At 34.3% G+C, this 21202-nt stretch overlaps 1 protein-coding gene across 1 annotated transcript; it reads right to left on the bottom strand.

The window, feature by feature from the left end:
• Positions 1-15363: 15363 nt before the first annotated feature.
• LOC100787699 (transcription factor bHLH62) lies at positions 15364-20328 on the bottom strand. The gene is made up of 9 exons (XM_041011889.1): positions 20024-20328; positions 17236-18685; positions 16917-17147; positions 16748-16813; positions 16575-16643; positions 16406-16477; positions 16067-16288; positions 15843-15945; positions 15364-15745 (listed from the first exon to the last, which is right to left on the bottom strand). Exons 2-9 carry the CDS (start codon positions 18190-18192, stop codon positions 15723-15725), a joined length of 1743 nt encoding a protein of 580 aa, XP_040867823.1. The 5' UTR covers positions 18193-18685; positions 20024-20328; the 3' UTR covers positions 15364-15722.
• Between the last annotated feature and the right edge of the window lie 874 nt (positions 20329-21202).

Below are 21202 nucleotides of genomic sequence, written 5' to 3'. Positions count from 1 at the left end.
TTTTAATAGAGTTTTCATAAAGGTTGAATATGAAACTTTGTTTAAATTAAGATTTCGAATTAGTCCTACGCAAATCAACTTATTGTTGATCAATAATATGATATTTTATACTAATTGACAATTTATTGTTATAAAAAATTTTATATCTTATCAATACAATTTTATATAATATACTATATTTAAAGATTTAGTTTATATTAAATATTGTAGACTGCACAAAAAAATATCTTAAGATTTATTTTCAGTGTTCTTTTTAGTGTCTTGGTGTGTTTCCAGTAAATTTCAGAAGCTAAAGTTGACCTGACATCTAACCTTTGTGGTAGAAACGCTGAGGGGATTTTATTTTGTCTATTGATTTCACAGCAGTTCGATAGCTTTTGGTTGGTAATTCTTGCGACAGATACATAGTTAATTGATTTGTTAAAAATGTGTTGAGGGCAACATTTGGCCAATAATTTGAATGTTGACTTGTTTGATAATCGTGTAACTAATGATGCTGAATATTAACATCTCTTATAATTACAACTTTTGGTCTAATAGTGAAAGGTGTGCTTATCTTTGAAGCAATATTAAAAGCAAGGACACATAATGACAAAGGAGAGATTGTTGTTGGTTTAATATATATTTGTTCATTATCATGCACCGACTAAACAAGATACATTTCGATGATGTTGGAGATAATAGCTTGATCTGAATTATATGGATACTGGATTGGATCCAAATTATAATTATGATGGAATTTTAATTTGTCAGCTTGCCTCTATTCTAAGTTTCAATTTTTACTTAAGGACTAGTCTGTCTTCAAAACCTGAAATGGCCACACTTGGGTTGGACCTGATTAGTGGATGCTTTTCTGATTGAAGAGTGATGTTTCTTTCACAATGAATTAATTGTGGTTTGAAATTAGTGTGAGGCTATTTCTTAAGCAAAGATAATAACCACAACTGTATATATGTTTTTCATCTCTCTCTCTTTTTTTTTTTTTCTTGCATCTAATGTCTTTTTCTTGTCTTGCACTCAAGAAAACGTGATAGTACCTAAATAATAGTATTTATGTTTTCATACAATTTCAAATTTTGTTCAATGAATTTCTAATATTATTATATATTTTCTGAACTCTTTTTCAATATTCACAATTTAATGATTGCCACATGAGGGCCATAATATAGGCATTAAAGCCACATAATTTAGGCAACACAATTGTAATTGTGTTCAAAAACATAAATGAAATTGTGTTCTGTTGTGCGGTAATATATATATATATATATATATATATATATATATATATATATATATATATATTATTGAGTAGGAATAAATTATTATTTTGATCTTTTTATCATTAAAAGTTGAATTTAGTCACTTAATTTTTAAAACTAATTCAACATTGTCTTTTTCGTTAGTATCGTATTTAAATTTCTAACAAAAATGTTTTACGTAGATATTATGTGTCATTTCTTATAGTATCATGTATACAAGAAGTTAGTATCGTTTCTCGTAATTCACTATTAGAAAATATGTTTTTTACATCGGTTATTTATGACTTTCTACATCGGTTTTTAATCGATGTTGAAAGTACCGATGAAAAATATTATGTTCAATGTTTTTTAAAACTGATGTTAACGTAAAACTGACAACATCAATTATTTAAATAACTGATGTTATATAATAAGAATTATACAAAAAAAAATGTATCAATGTTAACAGTTCACATCAGTTTTTGCACAAAATCGATGTTAACTTATGCATTAACATCGATTTTCTATAAAAATCGATGTTAACTTCCAAATGTTAACATCGGTTCTGTTAAAAGTTAACATCAGTTTCAGTAGAAAACCGATGTTAACATTTTTTTTTTGTTAATGTCGGTTTTTAACAAAAACTAATGTTAACGTATAGGTTAACATCGTTCTTTTTTAACAGAACTGGTGTTAATGTTTTGGATATTAACATCGGTTTTTTAAAAAAAAAAAATCGATGTTAATATATACAAGCAACATCGATTTTTTGAAAAACGGATGTTAACTTATACATTAACATCAGTTTTTCGTAAAAATCGATGTTGTGTGTCTATATTAACATTGGTTTTCTTAAAAAACCGATGTTATTATTAGGATTTTTTTTTTAAATACAATTTCTGTTTTTACAAAAAAATCCAAAATTTTACCTGTAAATTTCAAATCAGACCACACAGCACAACATACGTCATTTGATACATTTTTTAGCAGAAAGCTAGCTAGTAAACTATCAATTGTAAAACATTCATTGATGACTACGAATAAATAATTTATTAATAACCATCAATAAAGAATATTGTTCAATGTTAAAATGAAACATCAATTGTAAAAAATGTAAAGCAAGTTAGTAAACTAACTAAGTAACCTAAAATTACATAGTTCCCTAACATCCTAAGTTTGATCTCTAAGTTTCAGATAATACTGTGTCCACTGGATGCGAAGCGCCTTGAATCTCTCTGCTTCCAATGGTCTAACATCATTAAAATACTGCATGATCAAATAAAACATAAGTTAATAATGTAATACCAATGGTAAGAAAATCAACTTTGTTTGAAATAAACAATTATCGTTTCCCAATTATTCCTGAAACTTCCTAAGATTATAGTGGACATCCAATGCATCACATAATAGTCACACTCAGTGCTTCCTTTTTTTCTATTACACTATATACATAATGAAATTTAGATATTAAACGTTAACTACATTTAGTGTACACACACATAAAATATATATATAAGTAGAAGTTTTCTTTAAATCACTTACCTTAACAACAATCCACCTAGCACCAGCCTTGGATTTAGGTTGTGGAGTATCATCAAGTCCTTTCAAAGCACTATTGAATACAAGGAACATTAAAATATTGATGTTGCTGAGTAATGGTAATGCAAATGTATTGAAAAACAACACTGACTTGTTAATTATTCCTTTAAGGTAGTTGTCTGGCCTGTTATACAAGGAACAAAACCAGACAACAATATTTTCCTTAGGCAAAATGACCACCATTTGTCAGTGTGCGCTACAGTGGAGACAAGGTTATTGTAGTATTATACATTATTTAAATTCAGTTGTTCAGTTTTACTTACTCATTCAGGTAGGCTGTAACGACCCGCCTCGTCGCTACGGTATCCACACTCTAATATTCGATAATTTCAATTTTTATAAAAAGAACTCCTTAATTTTTGATTATGAAAATAGAAGTGATTTTGTCACAACATAAATTCATCCAACAACAAGCCATTACTTAAGTGAATATGCATAATTACATAGAAACTACAATTCGGTACATGTCATACACATAACGAAAATTAAATATGTTCATATATATATAATTAAAATTCCAGTTTTACATCTTTAACTCAACAAAATAAAACTTAAAAACCAACTACGGAGGAGTTGATTACAAAACACAACTCTCTCCCAAAATAACGCCAACGTCATCACGTCGGCTCGACGGCTCCTAACCAGAATCTTACTCCCTACACCCTGCCACTGTCATTCTGCTCCCACGAACAAGGTTCGTGATTATCACAGGTATCAACCACACGATACAAAATTGCAAGGGTGAGTTTATTATAAAAGAACCAATACCAATTCCAAATAACCACAATTAGCAAGGAACATAGGCAAACATGATAAGCATACACAACAATCATTATTCAACACTCATATCCAACAAATATTCATCATTCACATCCAACAATTACTCATCATCCATCCATGGACCCAATCAAGACTGCACAGAATGATGCATGCACCTAACTCAACACTCAGATGCAATGTGGTACGTACCAACAACAACCAAATATTAGGAAATAGCCTAAGCGTGTCCACACGACACTCTCACTTAGGGAACTGTGCTGAGTTTGTCGAGATCACCCAGTTGTGCACGTAACAGCCCCCCTCCCATAGGTGATCAGCCTGGGAGCCCAAAGGTGTTCCCTACCAGGTGACAGCCCCCTAGTACAAAGTACACTTGGCCATAATTACTCTATTTCCTGTGTCGTATGAGCTAAGATCACGGCCAAAAGTAAGTGCCAAAGACCATGGACCAATTAAAGCACCTAAGCATCCCCTCAGGAATGTTTAGATTCTCTAACCACGCTAGTTACCCACGTCTGGGCCATCCGACAAGGTCAGTGCACTCTATCCCTCATGACATACACTTTATACGACGTATGATCGTGGCCAAAAGCTAGTGCCAAAGACCCTGGAAGGTCAGTGCACAGTGCCCCCCACGATCATACACAACATCCAACGTATGAATGTGTCCAAAAGCTAGTGCCAAAGACCCTGAAAGGTCAGTGCACAGTGCCCCCCACAAACATACACAATATGCACATGCCAATGCATTTCCAACATCAATGAACAAATCGTATTTCCATGTCATTCACAACATAAATATCATCTCATCTCAATGACGTTATCAACAACAACAACAACCTCATTTCATATTCACATATTCATCAATAATAACAATTCATGTTGACATGGTCTTTATTAACAATGTCATCTCAAATCAATATCATCATAATTATCATTATCATCACATATCAATTAAAATCCTCAATAGCAACATCAACAATTCAAACAAACACAACAATATCATTTCCACACGCACGGTCTTCAAACAACCAAAACAATATCATTCATCACAATACATATAAATATATTGCATCCCATTAGTTAAAACGTAATTTTCTTTGAAGAAAAATCAGCATGCAATAGGGACAGGCAGATATCCTCATAGCTAGGTTCCCTGACCCTAACTATGGTGTTAAAATGGTAAATTTTATAATAAACTCCCCTTACCTATCGTGAGCTACCCCGTGAATTCCTCGTCGCGTCACTTGAAGATTCCTTTTCGTCCTTGCTCGTCGATTCCACGTAAGCCTCTACTATGTCAAAACGAAGGAGACTTAGTATGGATTTAAGAAAACAAAGCTAGTAACAGTGCTCTGGGTCAAACACCCACATCACTACATGAAAGAGCTGAGAGTCTTTCGGGTTTTACAAAGGAACGTAATTTGGAAATTCCGACCACGCCAATGTGACCGGGGTTCAGTGTAGGTTACGAAAATAACATGCATTTCATGAAAGGATAACATTTACAAAGTCTCTTTCTCAAAAGTTTTTCAAAGGAAGCATAAGACATACAATGGCGGTTCCAAAGTCAGAAAAGATGCAAAGACAAGATGAAACTTACAAGAAACAAGTGTAGAACCATGGTTACCTTGAAAGAAAACGAAAGGTCAGATTAGGGTTTCAGTCTCTACCGAAACTGTAACACCCTGATATATATATCTATATATTATTAGTAATTATGTTTGATGTTTGATTATTTGTTGCGTTATTTTCATCCGTAATTATTTTTACAGAAGTTAATTTAGTTAATAGAGGGGTGGATAGATAAGGATCTAGCTTCTCAAAGAAGCCTCTTGAGAAAGCTTCTCAAAGAAGCCACGAGGAAGCTTCTAGAGGAAGCCTCTTAATGAAACTTCTAGAGAAAGCTACATGAAGCTGCCTCGGTAAAAACACTGCCCAGCCTTCATTAACCGTTGGATCTTCTCGAAATTTGGTCTGCAACTTCACAAAACACTTTAGCATGATCTGACCGTTGGGATCTTTGAGAGTATGTCTGTAGTGTGCTAGAAGCCTCTTAATGAAGCTTCTAGAGAAAACTACATGAAGCTGCCTCGGTAGAAACGCTGCCCAGCCTTCGTTACCCGTTGGATCTTCTCGAAATTTGGTTTGCAACTTCAGAAGACACTTTACCATGATTTAACCGTTGGGATCTTTGATAAAATATCTGGAGTGTGCTAGAAGCTTCTGTTCCCGAGAGCATCTCTTATTTAAGCATTTCAACCTTTGCTTTCTTGTAGCTTAGGAAAAATGTCATTTCTTCTTCTTTCTTTCTTCCAAATCCATTTCTAAAGTTCCAAGTACTTTCTCCATCAGCCATATCCACCATTAGCCACCACAAACCATCATTATTCTCCATTGAAAACCCACACCGAGAGGAACCCTTCAACCGAAGCAGAATTTCCAACTTGGCTTGCGGTTTCGGTAGAGAACGAAAACCCTAATCTGATCTTTCATTTTCTTTCGAGGTAACCATGGTTCTATGCTTGTTTCTTGTTAGTTTCATCTTGTCCTTGCATCTTTTCTAACTTTGCAACCGCCATTGCATGTCTTATGCTTCCTTTGAAAAACCTTAGAGAAAGAGACTTTGTAATCGTTATCCTTTCATGAAATGCATGTTATTTTCGTAACCTACACTGAACCCCGGTCACATTGGCGTGATCGTAATTTCCAAATTACGTTCCTTTGTAAAACCCGAAATACTCTCAGCTTTTTCATGTAGTGATGTGGGTGTTTGACCCAGAGCACTGTTACTAGCTTTGTTTTCTTAAATCCATACTAAGTCTCCTTTGTTTTGGCATGGTAGAGGCTTGTGTGGAATCGACAAGCAAGGACTAAAAGGAAACTTCAAGTGACGCGACGAGGAATCCGTGGGGTATCTCACTATAGGTAAGGGGAGTTTATTATAAAATTTACCATTTTAACACCATAGTTAGGGTCAGGGATCCTAGCTATGAGGATATCTGCCTGTCCCTGTTGCGTGCTGATTTTTCTTCAAAGAAAATTACGTTTTAACTAATGGAATGCGATATATATATGTATTGTGATGAATGATATTGTTTTGGCTGTTTGAAGACTGTGCGTGTGGAAATGATATTGTTGTGTTTGTTTGAATTGTTGTTGATGTTGCTATTGAGGATTTTAAATTGATATGTGATGATAATGATGATTATGATGATATTGATTTGAGATGACATTGTTAATAAAGACCATGTCAACATGAATTGTTATTATTGATGAATATGTGAATATGAAATGAGGTTGTTGTTGTTGTTGATAACGTCATTGAGATGAGATGATATTTATGTTGTGAATGACATGGAAATACGATTTGTTCATTGATGTTGGAAATGCATTGGCATGTGCATGTTGTGTATGTTCGTGGGGGGCACTGTGCACTGACCTTTCAGGGTCTTTGGCACTAGCTTTTGGCCACGTTCATACGTTGGATGTTGTGTATGATCGTGGGGGGCACTGTGCACTGACCTTCCAAGGTCTTTGGCACTAGCTTTTGGCCACAATCATACGTCGTATGAAGTGTATGTCATGAGGGATAGAGTGCACTGACCTTGTCGGATGGTCCAGACGTGGGTAACTAGCGTGGTTAGAGAATCTAAGCATTCCTGAGGGGATGCTTAGGTGCTTTAATTGGTCCATGGTCTTTGGCATTTACTTTTGGCCGTGATCATAGCTCATACGACACAGGAAATAGAGTAACTGTGGCCAAGTGTACTTTGTACTAGGGGGCTGTCACCTGGTAGTGAACACCTTTGGGCTCCCAGGCTGATCACCTATGGGAGGGGGGCTGTTACGTGCACAACCGGGTGGTCTCAACAAACTCAACACAGTTCCCTAAGTGAGAGTGTCGTGTAGACACGCTTAGGCTATTTCCTGATATTTGGTTGTTGTTGGTACGTACCACATTGCATCTGAGTGTTGAGTTAGGTGCATGCATCATTCTGTGCAGTCTTGATTGGGTCCATGGATGGATGATGAGTAATTGTTGGATGTGAATGATGAATATTTGTTGGATATGAGTGTTGAATAATGATTGTTGTGTATGCTTATCATGTTTGCCTATGTTCCTTGCTAATTGTGGTTATTTGGAATTGGTATTGGTTCTTTTATAATAAACTCACCCTTGCAATTTTGTATCGTGTGGTTGATACCTGTGATGATCACGAACCTTGTTCGTGGGAGCAGAATGACAGTGGCAGGGTGTAGGGAGTAAGATTCTGGTTAGGAGCCGCCGAGCCGACGTGATGACGTTGGCGTTATTTTGGGAGAGAGTTGTGTTTTGTAATCAACTCCTCCGTAGTTGGCTTTTAAGTTTTATTTTGTTGAGTTAAAGATGTAAAACTGGAATTTTAATTTTATATATATATATATATATATATGAACATATTTAATTTTCGTTATGTGTATGACATGTACTGAATTATTGTTTCTATGTAATTATGCATATTCACTTAAGTAATGACGTGTTGTTGGATGAATTTATGTTGTGACAAAATCACTTCTATTTTCATAATAAAAAATTAAGGGAGTTCTTTTTATAAAAATTGAAATTATCGAATATTAGAGTGTGGATACTGTAGCGACGAGGCGGGTCGTTACAGAAACCGCAAGCCAAGTTGGAAGATTCTGCTTCGGTTGAAGGGTTCCTCTCGGTGTGGGTTTTCAATGGAGAACAATGATGGTTTGTGGTGGCTAATGGTGGATGTGGGTGATGGAGAAAGTACTTGGAACTTTAGAAATGAATTTGGAAGAAAGAAAGAAGAAGAAATGGCATTTTTCCTAAGCTACACGAAAGCAAAGGCTGAAATGCTTAAATAAGAGATGCTCTCGGGAACGGAAGCTTCTAGCACACTCCAGACATCTTCTAAAAGATCCCAACGGTCAGATCATGGAAAATTGTCTTGTGAAGTTGCAGACCAAATTTCGAGAAGATCCAACGGCTAACAAAGGCTGGGCAGCATTTTACCGAGGCAGCTTCATGTAGCTTTCTCTAGAAGCTTCATTAAGAGGCTTCCTCCAAAAGCTTCATTAAGAGGCTTATAGCACACTCTAGACATCTTCTCAAAGATCCCAACAGTCAGATCATGGACAAGTGTCTTGTGAAGTTGCAGACCAAATTTCGAGAAGATCCAACGGTTAACGAACGCGGCGCATCGTTTTTACCGAGGCAGCTTCATGTAGCTTTCTCTAGAAGCTTCATTAAGAGGCTTCCTCCAAAAGCTTCCTCGTGGCTTCTTTGAGAAGCTTTCTCAAGAGGCTTCTTTGAGAAGTTAGATCCTTATCTATCCACACCCCTCTATTAACTAAATTAACTTCCTTAAAAATAATTACGGATGAAAATAACGCAACAAATAATCAAACATCAAACATAATTACTAATAATACATAGATATATATATCAGGGTGTTACATAGGCTCCTAGGTAGACATCACATTTTCAATTTTGCATCCAGTTTTTCATGTAACTTTCTAATTCAAATTGCGATTGTCCAGATCTCTGGATGGACTGTGGCTCGAGGAATCCATACACATCGGAATTCCTCGCTTGCATACTTGTCTCAGTCAGATGCCTATTGTTGTTAACACAAAGTTAATTATGTATGAATTTAAAACAATAACTTAAGTAATTAACAATAATCTAAATTGACTTACAGAATCCACAATTGTATAACAGATATGCTGAGACATTGACCACCGTGTGCAATTTCAAACAGATCTTCGTGTTTTATGTACAACAGGAAGTCTTGATTAAACACCCCGAACACGGTAGCATCCCACATAACCTGGAAAGGCTTCAAAAAAAGTTGTGAGATGGTCAATGTCATCAAATATAGGGGATCATTGACCTCATGATCCAGCCTATCTACAGGTTTTGCGGGTCCCACAGCTCCCTGTTTATCCAACAGAGTGAATTAACATTAGGCAATTATAGTGAACAATTGAATTGAATAAAGAAACATTTAATGAAAGAAAAATACCTATTCTGATAAACGCTTCACTAGATGTGTCGGCCAAGCAAGGAAGGTGTTAAGTGTATGTCCCACTAAGTTAACCTTGTCAGCGGCCAAGCAACTGCATCTTTAACCTCCTCAACACCGACCTTCACTTGATCATGCAACAAAGAGATGTTGTGAACGGTTGTGGATCCCTCATAAACTCTTCCTAGGGCAATCAGGCGGGGAGGATTTTCTTCGATGTACAACCCGCATTTGTCTAAGTCGCCCGTCTCTGGATCGTTCCCTGAGGGATCAACACAACTCTCCTTTGTGCTAACACGAGCAGCTGAGGGACCAGTCTCTGGATTGTTCCCTGAGGAATCATTCCAAAATTTTGTTATATCTATCTTGTTTTAGTAGTATATGTTTAAAAGTGAACTCTTTGAAGAAACAAAACTAATACTATGCAGCTAGATTTGTCTGAAGTCTGTTTTGAAACTTAGATCATAATAGTTCAGCTTTACAAATTAATTGGGACAATAAATAGTAGTACACCATGTTTGATTGATATCTTGTGTTTTCTTAGAGATATATGTAAAACAACTTCCTTAGATGCATAATTAGACAACATAAAGAAACTGTCAATTATATTCAAAAACTTGTTTAGTAGAATAATTATATTTTCACAAATCATCACACTAAGTCTTCTACTTTACTGTCACCTCACCCCATATATCTTATGACTGTGACAAAGTAAGATATGCTTCGATTATATTTTTCCTAATAAATTTCTAATCAATGAGTTACTATTAGTTCATGCCAAGAGAAGGAAGCTTCAAACTTGGATCCCAAGATAAGCATTACTTCAGAAAGCACGTTCTGAATTATTTATTTCTCGTTTTAGAATAAAAGGAAAACACAATTGCACCTTATAGACTTAGGTGGAACATTTCATATTGAGAGTTTATCAATATCACTCACTACCAATTCCTTTTTTAGGAAAAATAATGTCCCACTTGATACGTTCACTGGTATAAGTACAAGGAGTGCCACAACTGTGATTGGAACAAAAATCTTTAAGCTGAAAATAAGATAAAAATTAGTCAGAATGCTAATAACACAACAAAATAATTTCAACATTAACATTAAGTTGAAAAAAGAGACGCTTCTTTCTCTTAATTTTCATGATCTAAAAGTCATGCCACGCAAAGTTCAAATCACACGATGGTATAAAATATGAATATATGATAGACAAAAAAGGTGCATCCCTCACATGTAACACAAAAAAGTTAACAGAAAACAGAAATAGAGAAAGAGTAAAAGGAGAAGTGGAAAACGTAGCAACATGGCTTACACCCCATAAGGTGAAGCTTCCACGGAATGGCTTTGACAAAAGCTGGCAAAACCAAAAAGAAAGTTGAAAACCGCACGGGATAACTCGAGAATCTCTTTGATAATCAAACACATACAATAGAATACAGATACAAATACAACCACAAAATGCTTAAAATTTTGAGAATTAGAACAATTTTCCAACCATGGTGGCCTTGCAACAATGCAACACACCGATTATATGACAAACAAAATCACAATTCCCAAAAACACAGCCGCAAGATAATTCTCTCCCCTTTTTTTCAAATGATTAAATTAATTGTGAAAAAAATAGACAATGTGACTAAAGTTAAAATCTTTTATGCTTCAGAGAGAAGTGAGCACAAAGAGCACGTACCTCGAACCCAACAGCGACAATGGCAGCGAGACTGCCAGTGAGATCAGCGACACTCAGGTTACCACGAGACTGGCACATACCTCAGGTCACCACGAGTTCCCCAATCCTTGCAGCAGAAACAAAAAAAATGAGCAAAATAGGTCTTCGGCGCGATGGAGAACAACACAGGTTAGACAAAACGTACATGTCACGGTCACGATCTTTGGCATGATGGAGAACAACAAGCTTAGTTGCATAATTGATAGAGGGTACACAGAGATGAAGAGGCGCGATAGAGGGTACACGGAGATGAAGAGGCGCGAGCAAAATAGATCGCGTCTGATATAATTTAAAATGTAAGTTCAACATTGGTTTTCAATACAAAACCGATGTTAAAAAAATAATGTTAACGTTAACATCGGTTTTCAATACGAAACCGATGTTAACTAATCATACGTTAACATCGGTTTTCAGAAAACCGATGTTAACTAACTTAGGTTAACATTGGTTTTGTTCAAACTCGTTGTTAACGAAGTGACGTTAACATCGGTTCTTCCAAAACCGATGTTAACGAATTAATGTTAACATCGATTTTACAAGAACTGATGTTAACGTCACTTCGTTAACATCAGATTTTAAGAAAACCGATGTTAACGGATACACATTATTTACAATTATGTCACTGCGTTTATGTTAACATCGATTTTTTCTAAAACCAATGTTAATATACCGATGTTAAATCTGATTTTTGTAGTAGTGATTGGACGGATAAGGCATCATTGCTATTAATTTTAAAAATTAAGGGATCAAATTCAACTTTTATTAGATCAAATTGAATTAAATAAAAACTATATTTTATCATGTTATTTGAATTTTTTATTAATGATTAACATATTTTTAAAAATTAAAAAATTATAAGAGAGATTTATTAAAAAAAAAGTAAGATTCATAAAATTTTGTAATTTTTAATAAATTTTAATCAATAAATAAAAAAGAATATTAAAAAAGCCTATTATAAAGTGAGTAAGCATTTTTCTTAAGTAATTCATGTCCTATATCAACACTAGAGTCTTTTGAGTCATCATTTAATTGAAAAGACAGAAAGCGATCGTAAAATAAGACAGAATGTTCTAGTTCGTTTATAAACATGATGAAAAAGACGAACGGGATAAATCTATTAGAAGACCTCATAAATCATAAAATTATAACTGGAACAAATTTGAGTGGTAAAGTAGAAGATAGTTACCACAAATTAAGATCGTAGCCTCTCTTGTTTTGTTCTGTCAAATATATTGTAAAATTCATCCTATGATGTGTTTGACCACAAGGTTTAATTTATTCCTTCATGATGAAAATCTCGTGAACTATATTCAGAAATGGTACCCTTGGTAGGTGAGGACCCATGCACAACGTGTCTCCTGTTGAATGGCATCTCACTGTCACAGGTAGGTGTTGTCCCTAAATTTAATTGTGTATCTCAAGGGTGTTACTCAAAAGTTAGCTAACAAAAGTGTTGAATCAAATTTTAAGTGAGAAACTAAAATGGAGCATTGATGTTTACTCAAATTATAAACATGATTTTTCTTATGAGTCTGAAAGGTAAATATAGCGGAAAAAAATTGGTCTTTGATGGTGAGAGGCTTTGAAATGGATGGAAAACATAAAATCTTACGGTTGTAGAGCATGAAATAATGGATGGTTGGTAAAACAAATGATGGGTTTTTTTTAAAAATAGGGTGTTTGATTTTCTCCCCAAACAAAGGAAGTAAAGTTGCCAAAATCCCCCGAAACAAGTTATTTGCTTCATCCTAAGGTGAAAGAGGGGAAAGAGGGGTCCCAAAAATAAGTGGGAGGTGGGTGATATAGCAGTGACAACTTTACTTAGTAGGGCGCCTACCCTAATGATCATTATAGTGTGCCTTACAAATCTCTCAAAACATTCTCGCTTGGTAGGGCCTCATTTTCTCGTCATTTTAGAAGGACAATCTAAAGCTATTTCATTGAAAGCACATTCTCCTTTCCTTTTCATTCTATTAGGGACATGGATTTCAGTATCTGATTATGACAATTGAACTGTAAAATTCAACCTAAAATTAGGCAAATGGAAGCCCCATGTAGTTGAACTTAAATTTTATTCAGTGGTTGAAGATGATAAATAGTAAAGGAGATTTATATTACAAGCAACATATGTATGGATAGGAAAGAAATAAGGAATTAAAGAAAATTAAGAAAATGAAAAACAATAAAACAGCTAGGGTATAGCATTAAATCTATCTATGATCACCTATTTTACCTTCTAAAGGGAATAGATAAAATAATCAGAACTGCTAAGAACTTTTTAAAGTGCTTATGCAAGCAGAAGAAAAAAAAGCTTAATGGTTCATGTACTGAAAGCCAGCTTTATCAAATTGATAAAACTCTGCCATGCTAGATTGTCTGATTAATTGGCACTTTTTGTTGGCCAATCTCATCTAACTCTTAATTAGTCTTCAGGTTGATTTTGCACTAACTTTATGTAATAAAGAAATGGGATCAGCTAGCCCAAAAACAAATTGGCATAATTGAGAAGATTAATTAAGCAATATGGACAACTTAACCTTAACCAAAGGCAATTATGCTGTTGCTTCACAGGCGTCTCTTTATGGATTAATTAAAGAGAGTGTTCTGTTCTGTGATAATAAGAGAATATAAAACTGAAATAGAAAATTAACAAATGTTAATAGAAGGGAAAGTTCAAATGTTAAAGTGATTAAATTTGGCTACCAGCTACCGGTACACGCTGTATGTTCCATGTCAAGGTTATGTTTCATTTATTAGTTAACATAACATAATTGTTGACATAAAACATAAGATATTGAGAACTCAAATGAAGGAAACCGCAGGCTGAATAGTTAAGGAAAAATAGAGAAGGACAAAACTACATATAAATAATACTATTAAAAATAGTAAAGATAATAAATTTACATTATTCAAAATACTACCATGTAATTTAATTTATACAAAATCAATTAATTTATTGCATTAATTGCTTTGTCTCTTTAATAATTGTTCACATTAATTCTTAATAAAAATATCTATCAATACATCCTTTGACACGTCGTTATATGATTAGTCGTACGTTTGTAGTTTTTGGAGACAAAGTTGTCAGATTAACACTTTCTATTTCGATTTGTTTATCATTTTTTGCTTAAAGAAAACTAGGTATTTTACACAATAATACAATAATAATAAAATATATGTAACTCTGCTGTATACAGCACCACATTCAAAGCATCTTTTTAATAATTAAATTCACACTAATCTGCAAAATTATAGACCCAGTATATTAAAATAGTATGACCAGAACCAAGAAATTTTTTGTTTAAACTTACAAACTGGATTTTTGCTAACAACCTCTCAGAAAAAGATTAGTGTAATATCTCCAGAGTATCTTTTACAAACCTGAACTCCACTACAAACCCCTTTTCTTATTCCCTAAATTAATAATAAAAGTTGTGAAATTATAAAGCTCAATGATTCATTGGGCCTAGTCAGAAGTTCACCACTGCCAACTTGGGATTCCTTTAATGTTCACATATATTAGTAAGAAAAAAATAATGTTTTCTCAAAAAGGGGTGGTTATAACTTCTAACTTCTAACCTCTACAATTTCTAATGCTTTTCCCGTGCATTTTTCTAATCCATTCAGCTAAAAAAACGACACAGAAGCTTCTGCTTTTGGTGAACCAAAGAAAGTTACAGGGAAAAAGACAAAGAAAAATGCCACAAGTTATAGTTGACCACAGCTCAAATTAACCAAATGTCCTAATCACTTAAATTAGAATTAGAATTTTAAGATGAAAAAAAAAATGGTCCCACTAATACAGCTGGTTAGCAACACAAGTGAGAATCACATCGACCAGATTACGCGATTTAGGAGAAGGTTAATTGACATGACCTTTAATGTGATTTTAATAAAGTCCCACGAAAATTCTTTGTGGGTTGATGTGATGTATGAATTATATAAAGCGTACAATAGTAGACAAAGTGAGGAGGGATAATCATAATAGCGGGTAGTAGAAAAACTCCTTTAATTTGCACTATATCTTACAATTGGTGCCGTAAAAATAAGAATTTGCACCAAGAGAAATCAGAATCGGTCCTAAAGATTTTACAGTGAAGAAGTTGTAAAAAAATTTGAAAAGAACTGCCCCTGATGATTAAAAATTAAACTCATGGAAAGGGTAAGAAAAGAAAATGGCTAACATAAGGACAAAAGAAGGTTCTATTAGACCTAGTGATAACAATGGCTTAATAATTCAAGGGGTCGTTCAAATTAAATCCCTTCTTGTTGTGTACAGCAGTAGTCTTCCTATTCCTCCAAGCTTCAATTCAGCCGTAATGAATGGTGATCAGAGCTTGATTTTCATAGGGGTACTTGATTTGAGCCTATATTGGACAAAAAAAAAAAACATATAGATCAATTTTGGGGCCTAATGAAAATGATGTGTCATTAACATATTTTTTTTCTCTTTGCTTTATTTACCGTTGAAACTCTGAGATTGTATTGGTGTTATCCTATTTGCATTTTGGCCAAATCCCATCTGAATAATGGTGTGGAGGTCATCTTCAGAGAATGGTTTTGCATACTGAAAATCATTGGATAAGAAGAATTAGAAAAAGTGCATGAAACTTTAAAAAAAATAAGGCTCCTTTTTTTCTTTCACTGTTTTTTATAAGAGAAACAAACAACTAGGAGGAATTGATTACCTGAGAACCACCTTCATTAAAATCATTTAGGTGTGGTAAATGCATGCCAAGGTTTTGGCACAAACCAGTATCTAATGGGTCCACTGAGTTGTGGGTCATAGTTCCATTAGGAATGTTATTGTGGACTGCTGGGTTTGGCTGAGGGTGTTGCCCATAAAAGGGTGGTGCTGAGGAATCTATCAGGAATATTGGGTGTGCCAAAGAATTATTTGATTGAAATATCTGAAATCACCAAAAAGCCAACAAATCCCAACTCAGGAAAAAAAAAAAAAGCAATAATTTTTATTTTCTTTTTTTAGTTAAAAAAGCAAACCCATTGTCTAGAGCCCTGAAACTTACATCTTTTGAGATTAGACTCTCAATACTAAAATCCAGCCTGGTGTTAACAGAAGCCAACTTCATAGACAGAAACTGCAACAGCAAAAAAGGAATTCTTAATGAGCAAGAAATCTAAAACATTATTATTATGGCCATCATTTGAGATGCTTATTGGCCAAGACTGGTTTACCTCAACTTGGCGCTGCAATGACTGAACATAGTTTATAATTTCATCAAGCATTAGTGCTTTACCCGTGACCTAAAAGGAACAAACAGTTCATAACCAAATTAGTAAAGGAACACATTAAAAAAAATAACAACCTAATTTGTTTGAATTCTAATTTAGCTTATCAGCCCATGCACCTTATTGCAACCTGGGACAAGATCTTGGAGAAGCTTCATTCTTTCACTGATTTTCTCCCTCCGAACCTATTTCAAAATTGGTTTAAACAAAGTCAAAATGAAAAAGGCTACACATGTTTTTTAGCCAGTGTTATTCAGAGTTAGAAAATGACAGTGATTCTTTTCTTACTCTTTCTGCAAGACTATGACTATCAGTGGCTTGACCTCTTCTTGCTCTAACATGAATGTAATCCTTTGGAGGTTCAGGAGGTTTTGAGTTACTCTTGTTCTGTTTCTCATCATTTGCATTACTATTACCCCCTTTGGACTCTTCCTCTGCCTTAACTTGGCCATTTTCATTCCCCTCACCGGCATTAGGCTTGCTGCGTTTCGCATTCCAGTCTTCACTAGCTTCAGCAGCCTGAAGTGAAAGACCCTTTGCGATTCAGGAAATGCCAATTTGAATCAAAAGTGTAAAACAAAACAATTTTGACATAAAAAGTTCTTACCATAGGGGGGTTAATAGAGGCTGAAGTTTCTTTGGCTTTTCCTTTGGATGGACCTTTTCTTTTCCTAGAATTCACATAAGGGGAAGGCTTCACCCCAGTGTCCCCATTTGGGGTCTGTTCAGAGATTGTGGATTCCTCTTGAGAATTGGCCAATTCCATTAGGTCTTGCAATGGAGAATTTTTGTTCTCCTGAGTACCCATTTGAGATTCAAGCACTTTGAGTGATGGACTACTTGAGACTCTAGGGAGCCGCTTCCCATTTTCCACCAATGAAGATCTCTGAGCCAATTCAGCATTGTTGAGTCCCAATTGGGTGGTCCTGCCATTCAAACTCCGACTTCCAAAGCATGAAAACTTTGCAGCCCTCTCAGCAAAGCCAGGATCAGCTGAGAATTTAGCCACAGTGGAATTCAAGGACATTGGTGTCTCCAAACTTGGGGGCATGCCCTCCTTCACCAAGTGGTTCACCATTGTGGGGATCTTGATCGTGTTCACCTTTGGAGGAGAACTCAAAGGGGTGCTATAACATGAAGTGTTGGTGCTATTATTATTGCAATTGATGTAGAAAGATGCACCAACCAAAGGCTGAGAATGAGGTGAGATCTCATCTGAACCACCACCACCACCAATGTTTCCCAATTTTCCTATCAATTCCCTGATGACAAAATTCTCACTTGATATGTTGGAATTGGAGGCTGCAGGAGAGGACACCATTGAACTCAGAGCTGAATCAAACTGAAGGCCATGATCCGTTGACTTGTCCCATGTTGGGGTGGTGTTGTAGAAGCAATCCTGGGTCTGCTCAGTTGAACAATTCAAAACGGTGACTTGAACATCCATGGCAGAAGACAGTGATGATTGCCAAGAGGGTGGTGGACAAGGTTGGTGACCGTGTGGTGAAGGCTCAAAATGCAGCTGAGGGGGCACACCAGCATTGAGAAAGAATTGGTTTTCCATGAAGCCAAAAGTTGTTGGAAAATGAATAATGATGTTATGTAAGTTATGAAGACCTAAAATAAAAATTAATTATGAATGGATTACATGAGAAGGAGGAATGGACTCATCAATTTGAGAAGGGTGTGCTGTGTGGGGGGCCTAAATAGAGATCCAACACAAGTTGAGTCCAAGTTGTGTATGTTTGACCTTTGAGTTGTTTATAATAGTTTTGCAACATCGTTTGTTGCATTGGACGGATAGAAGTGGTAGTCAGTAATATGGTAAGTACTTTTTTATTTTTTTATCTCTCTCTTTCTTCACTTGTGATGTTGTTTGTCTTGTGTGTTGAACTCGAGTTGGAGAATATTACCTTTCCGTAAAAGACGGAGAGTGTGTTTGGCGGGCCTTGGACGTCACAACACCAAAATGTCTCCTATCCTTTTCTTGAAATGTGCACTCTCTCTTCCAACAACACCATGCAAAATGCAGTGCATGCCACCAAAAGTTACTGCATCTGATTTCCCCCCATGTAAATATGAATATAGATTTCTCAACGGGTTGAAAGGGAAGAAAATAAAATAAATAAACGGCTTAAATAACTTTTTAACTTCTATACTATCGGAGTGTTCTATTTCTTGTTATTTTTGTGTGTGTTTTTTTTTCCTTTTTGTTCTTATTATATTTTTTACTTAATTCTACATTTGCTTCCTTAATTATTTACAAGATCGGTCCTTAAATTTCATGAGCTCCTGACAAAAAATTAAATTAAACCCTTTATTTGAAATATAAATATATTATATAAAAAAGTGAACACGTAATTTTATTAAAAATTATACATTTTCTTAGGCTTAATAGTTTTAATAAATCTCAAAACATAAAATAGACATGATAACGGGACAAGTGGATGATAGGTTTGATGTTACCTGTTTTTATCCTTGCAAAAGACAGAATAGGTTCAAATGATAAAAGGTGTAGACTTATATTTTTTAAATCCATTCCATCACGGTTTTGCAAATTAGAATAAACATGCAAGAAACCGTCATATTTCTTTATAACTCTAATTTACTTATATATTTATAATTTAATTTTATATCTTGTCTCTTAAAGAAAATATTTTAGTTCGTTTGATATTGCCTATCATCAAAAAAATATTATTTCATATTAAATACTGCACATGTTTTTTTATTAATATACTAATATTTAGTTTTATTCATTTATAATTAGAGCTTTTGTTTGTGTTTCTTATTTTGTTAAAAAATATTTTAAATTTGTTATCATAGATCAATTACATGTTGATACGTTAGAGTGAACTAAAAATTTATTCAATATGGATCTATAAGGTAATAGATAAAAAAAAACAACTAATAATCAACATAATAATATTTTTTAATCACATGCATGTCATATCTACATTTGAACGAAAAGAGACGTAAAATAAAATAATATTTTTAATTTAATTATAAAAACTACATAAATAATATAAAAAATTTGTTATATGACTATAATTTTTTAAAAAAAAATTGGGACCCCTTTTGGCCGTGGATCCTACGTCATGGCACCTCTCAACTGGCCCGGGGCTGACCCTAATTGTTTAGGAATATTCAATTAGGTCCCTCAATTTTTAAAAAGTTTAATCGGGTCCTCTAGTTAATAGAAGCACTATAGTTGTACCTTTTTTCCTACTAATTAGAGCTTATGGTGTTACATTACAAGTTTCAACGATTTAATTTTGTGAATAGTGATAGCTTTTAACCGCCGGCGTCAAACCTCACCGCTACTTGCAACGAGGACTTCCACAAAACCCTAAAAAACCTCAAAAACCAAAATAACTTACCTAAAGAGCAGCACTCACCTGGTGGTCGAGGTCGAATGGTTGGGGCCATAAGAGGAGCACAAAGATGTCCTTCTTGGAGAGGATTTGGTGGCACTTCGGCGGCATGAGATCCAACAGATCTTGGTAGTTGCGCCGCAACTTCACCTCCCAAATAGAGACCAACGAGGCAGCACAGTGGAACACACGATTGAGGCACAAATCTCTGGTATGTCCTCAAGGTTCAAACTGATGCTTGAACCGTACGTACTCTCTTCACCATAGCTCGTTGCAAGACATGCGATGGTGCATCGCCAGCACCTCCATCATTGTCACTAGCATTCTCCCTACCAAAGCCTTTAAGATTTTTTTTTAATTTTAAAATAATGATAAATAAAGTGTCGGCTTTCAACCACTACATTTTTAAAATTTTATTTTGTTAAATTTATTTTTTATTTAATTACATTTTTTAATTTAAAAATAAATAATAAATATAATGGTAGTTAAAAAACCACCATTATTCGTAAAATTAAATTGTCAAAACTTATTATTATTTAACATTGTGAGCTCCAATAGGACGGAAATGGTATAATTGTGATGTTTTTAATAATTAGAGAATTTGATTGAACTTTTAAAAAATTAAAAGATCTAATTCAACATTTTTATATAATTAAGGGACCATAGTTCTAGTTATTACCGATGGTATCATCAATCGTTGTGTTGCTTGCCAATTATATTTGTTTTATATCTTGAAGGTGATTGTGTCTTGCATGATTTATATGATGTTTTATGTTTAAGGTATATTGTTTTTTATAATTTTTTTGCTGCTTATCAGTGCTTCTTTGTTTCCTAAAATAAAAAAAAAGTCAGTGCTTCATTTTTAGGTTTAATTTTTTTATACCCTTACTAATGAATTTGCAACATTTGAAGGTTTCATTTTTATTTTTTTTTTATAAACGTGACTTAATATAAGTTTTTAATCTCAATAACAATAAGGTTTCATGTTTTTATTTTCATTTTGATCCTTCTAATTCTGTGGTCCCTATAATTTTCCCTTTCTATTTTTGTCGTGATAATTTTTTCATTATATTTAACGAGCAAAACCTAACAACAGAGAATTTTTTGACCTCTTGAATAATTATTAAAAAAAATTAATCTTTTATATAAAAACATATACTTGAAAATAAATAAAACGTGATGATTTTTTATTGAAATATAGCA

This window comes from Glycine max, chromosome 18, assembly GCF_000004515.6.
Source record: "Glycine max cultivar Williams 82 chromosome 18, Glycine_max_v4.0, whole genome shotgun sequence".
Lineage (NCBI taxonomy): Eukaryota > Viridiplantae > Streptophyta > Magnoliopsida > Fabales > Fabaceae > Glycine > Glycine max.
This window is presented reverse-complemented; position numbering and strand designations above follow the sequence as displayed.

Bases quoted from the DNA above. Each gene is read 5' to 3' on its own strand.
- LOC100787699 (XM_041011889.1), bottom strand. From the start codon at position 18,192: ATGGAAAACCAATTCTTTCTCAATGCTGGTGTGCCCCCTCAGCTGCAT. The intron at 16,478-16,574 runs GTAAACCAGTCT...TTGCTGTTGCAG, and splicing joins CATTGCAGCGCCAAGTTGAG to TTTCTGTCTATGAAGTTGGC. The intron at 15,946-16,066 runs GTAATCAATTCC...AATGATTTTCAG, and splicing joins TTAATGAAGGTGGTTCTCAG to TATGCAAAACCATTCTCTGA.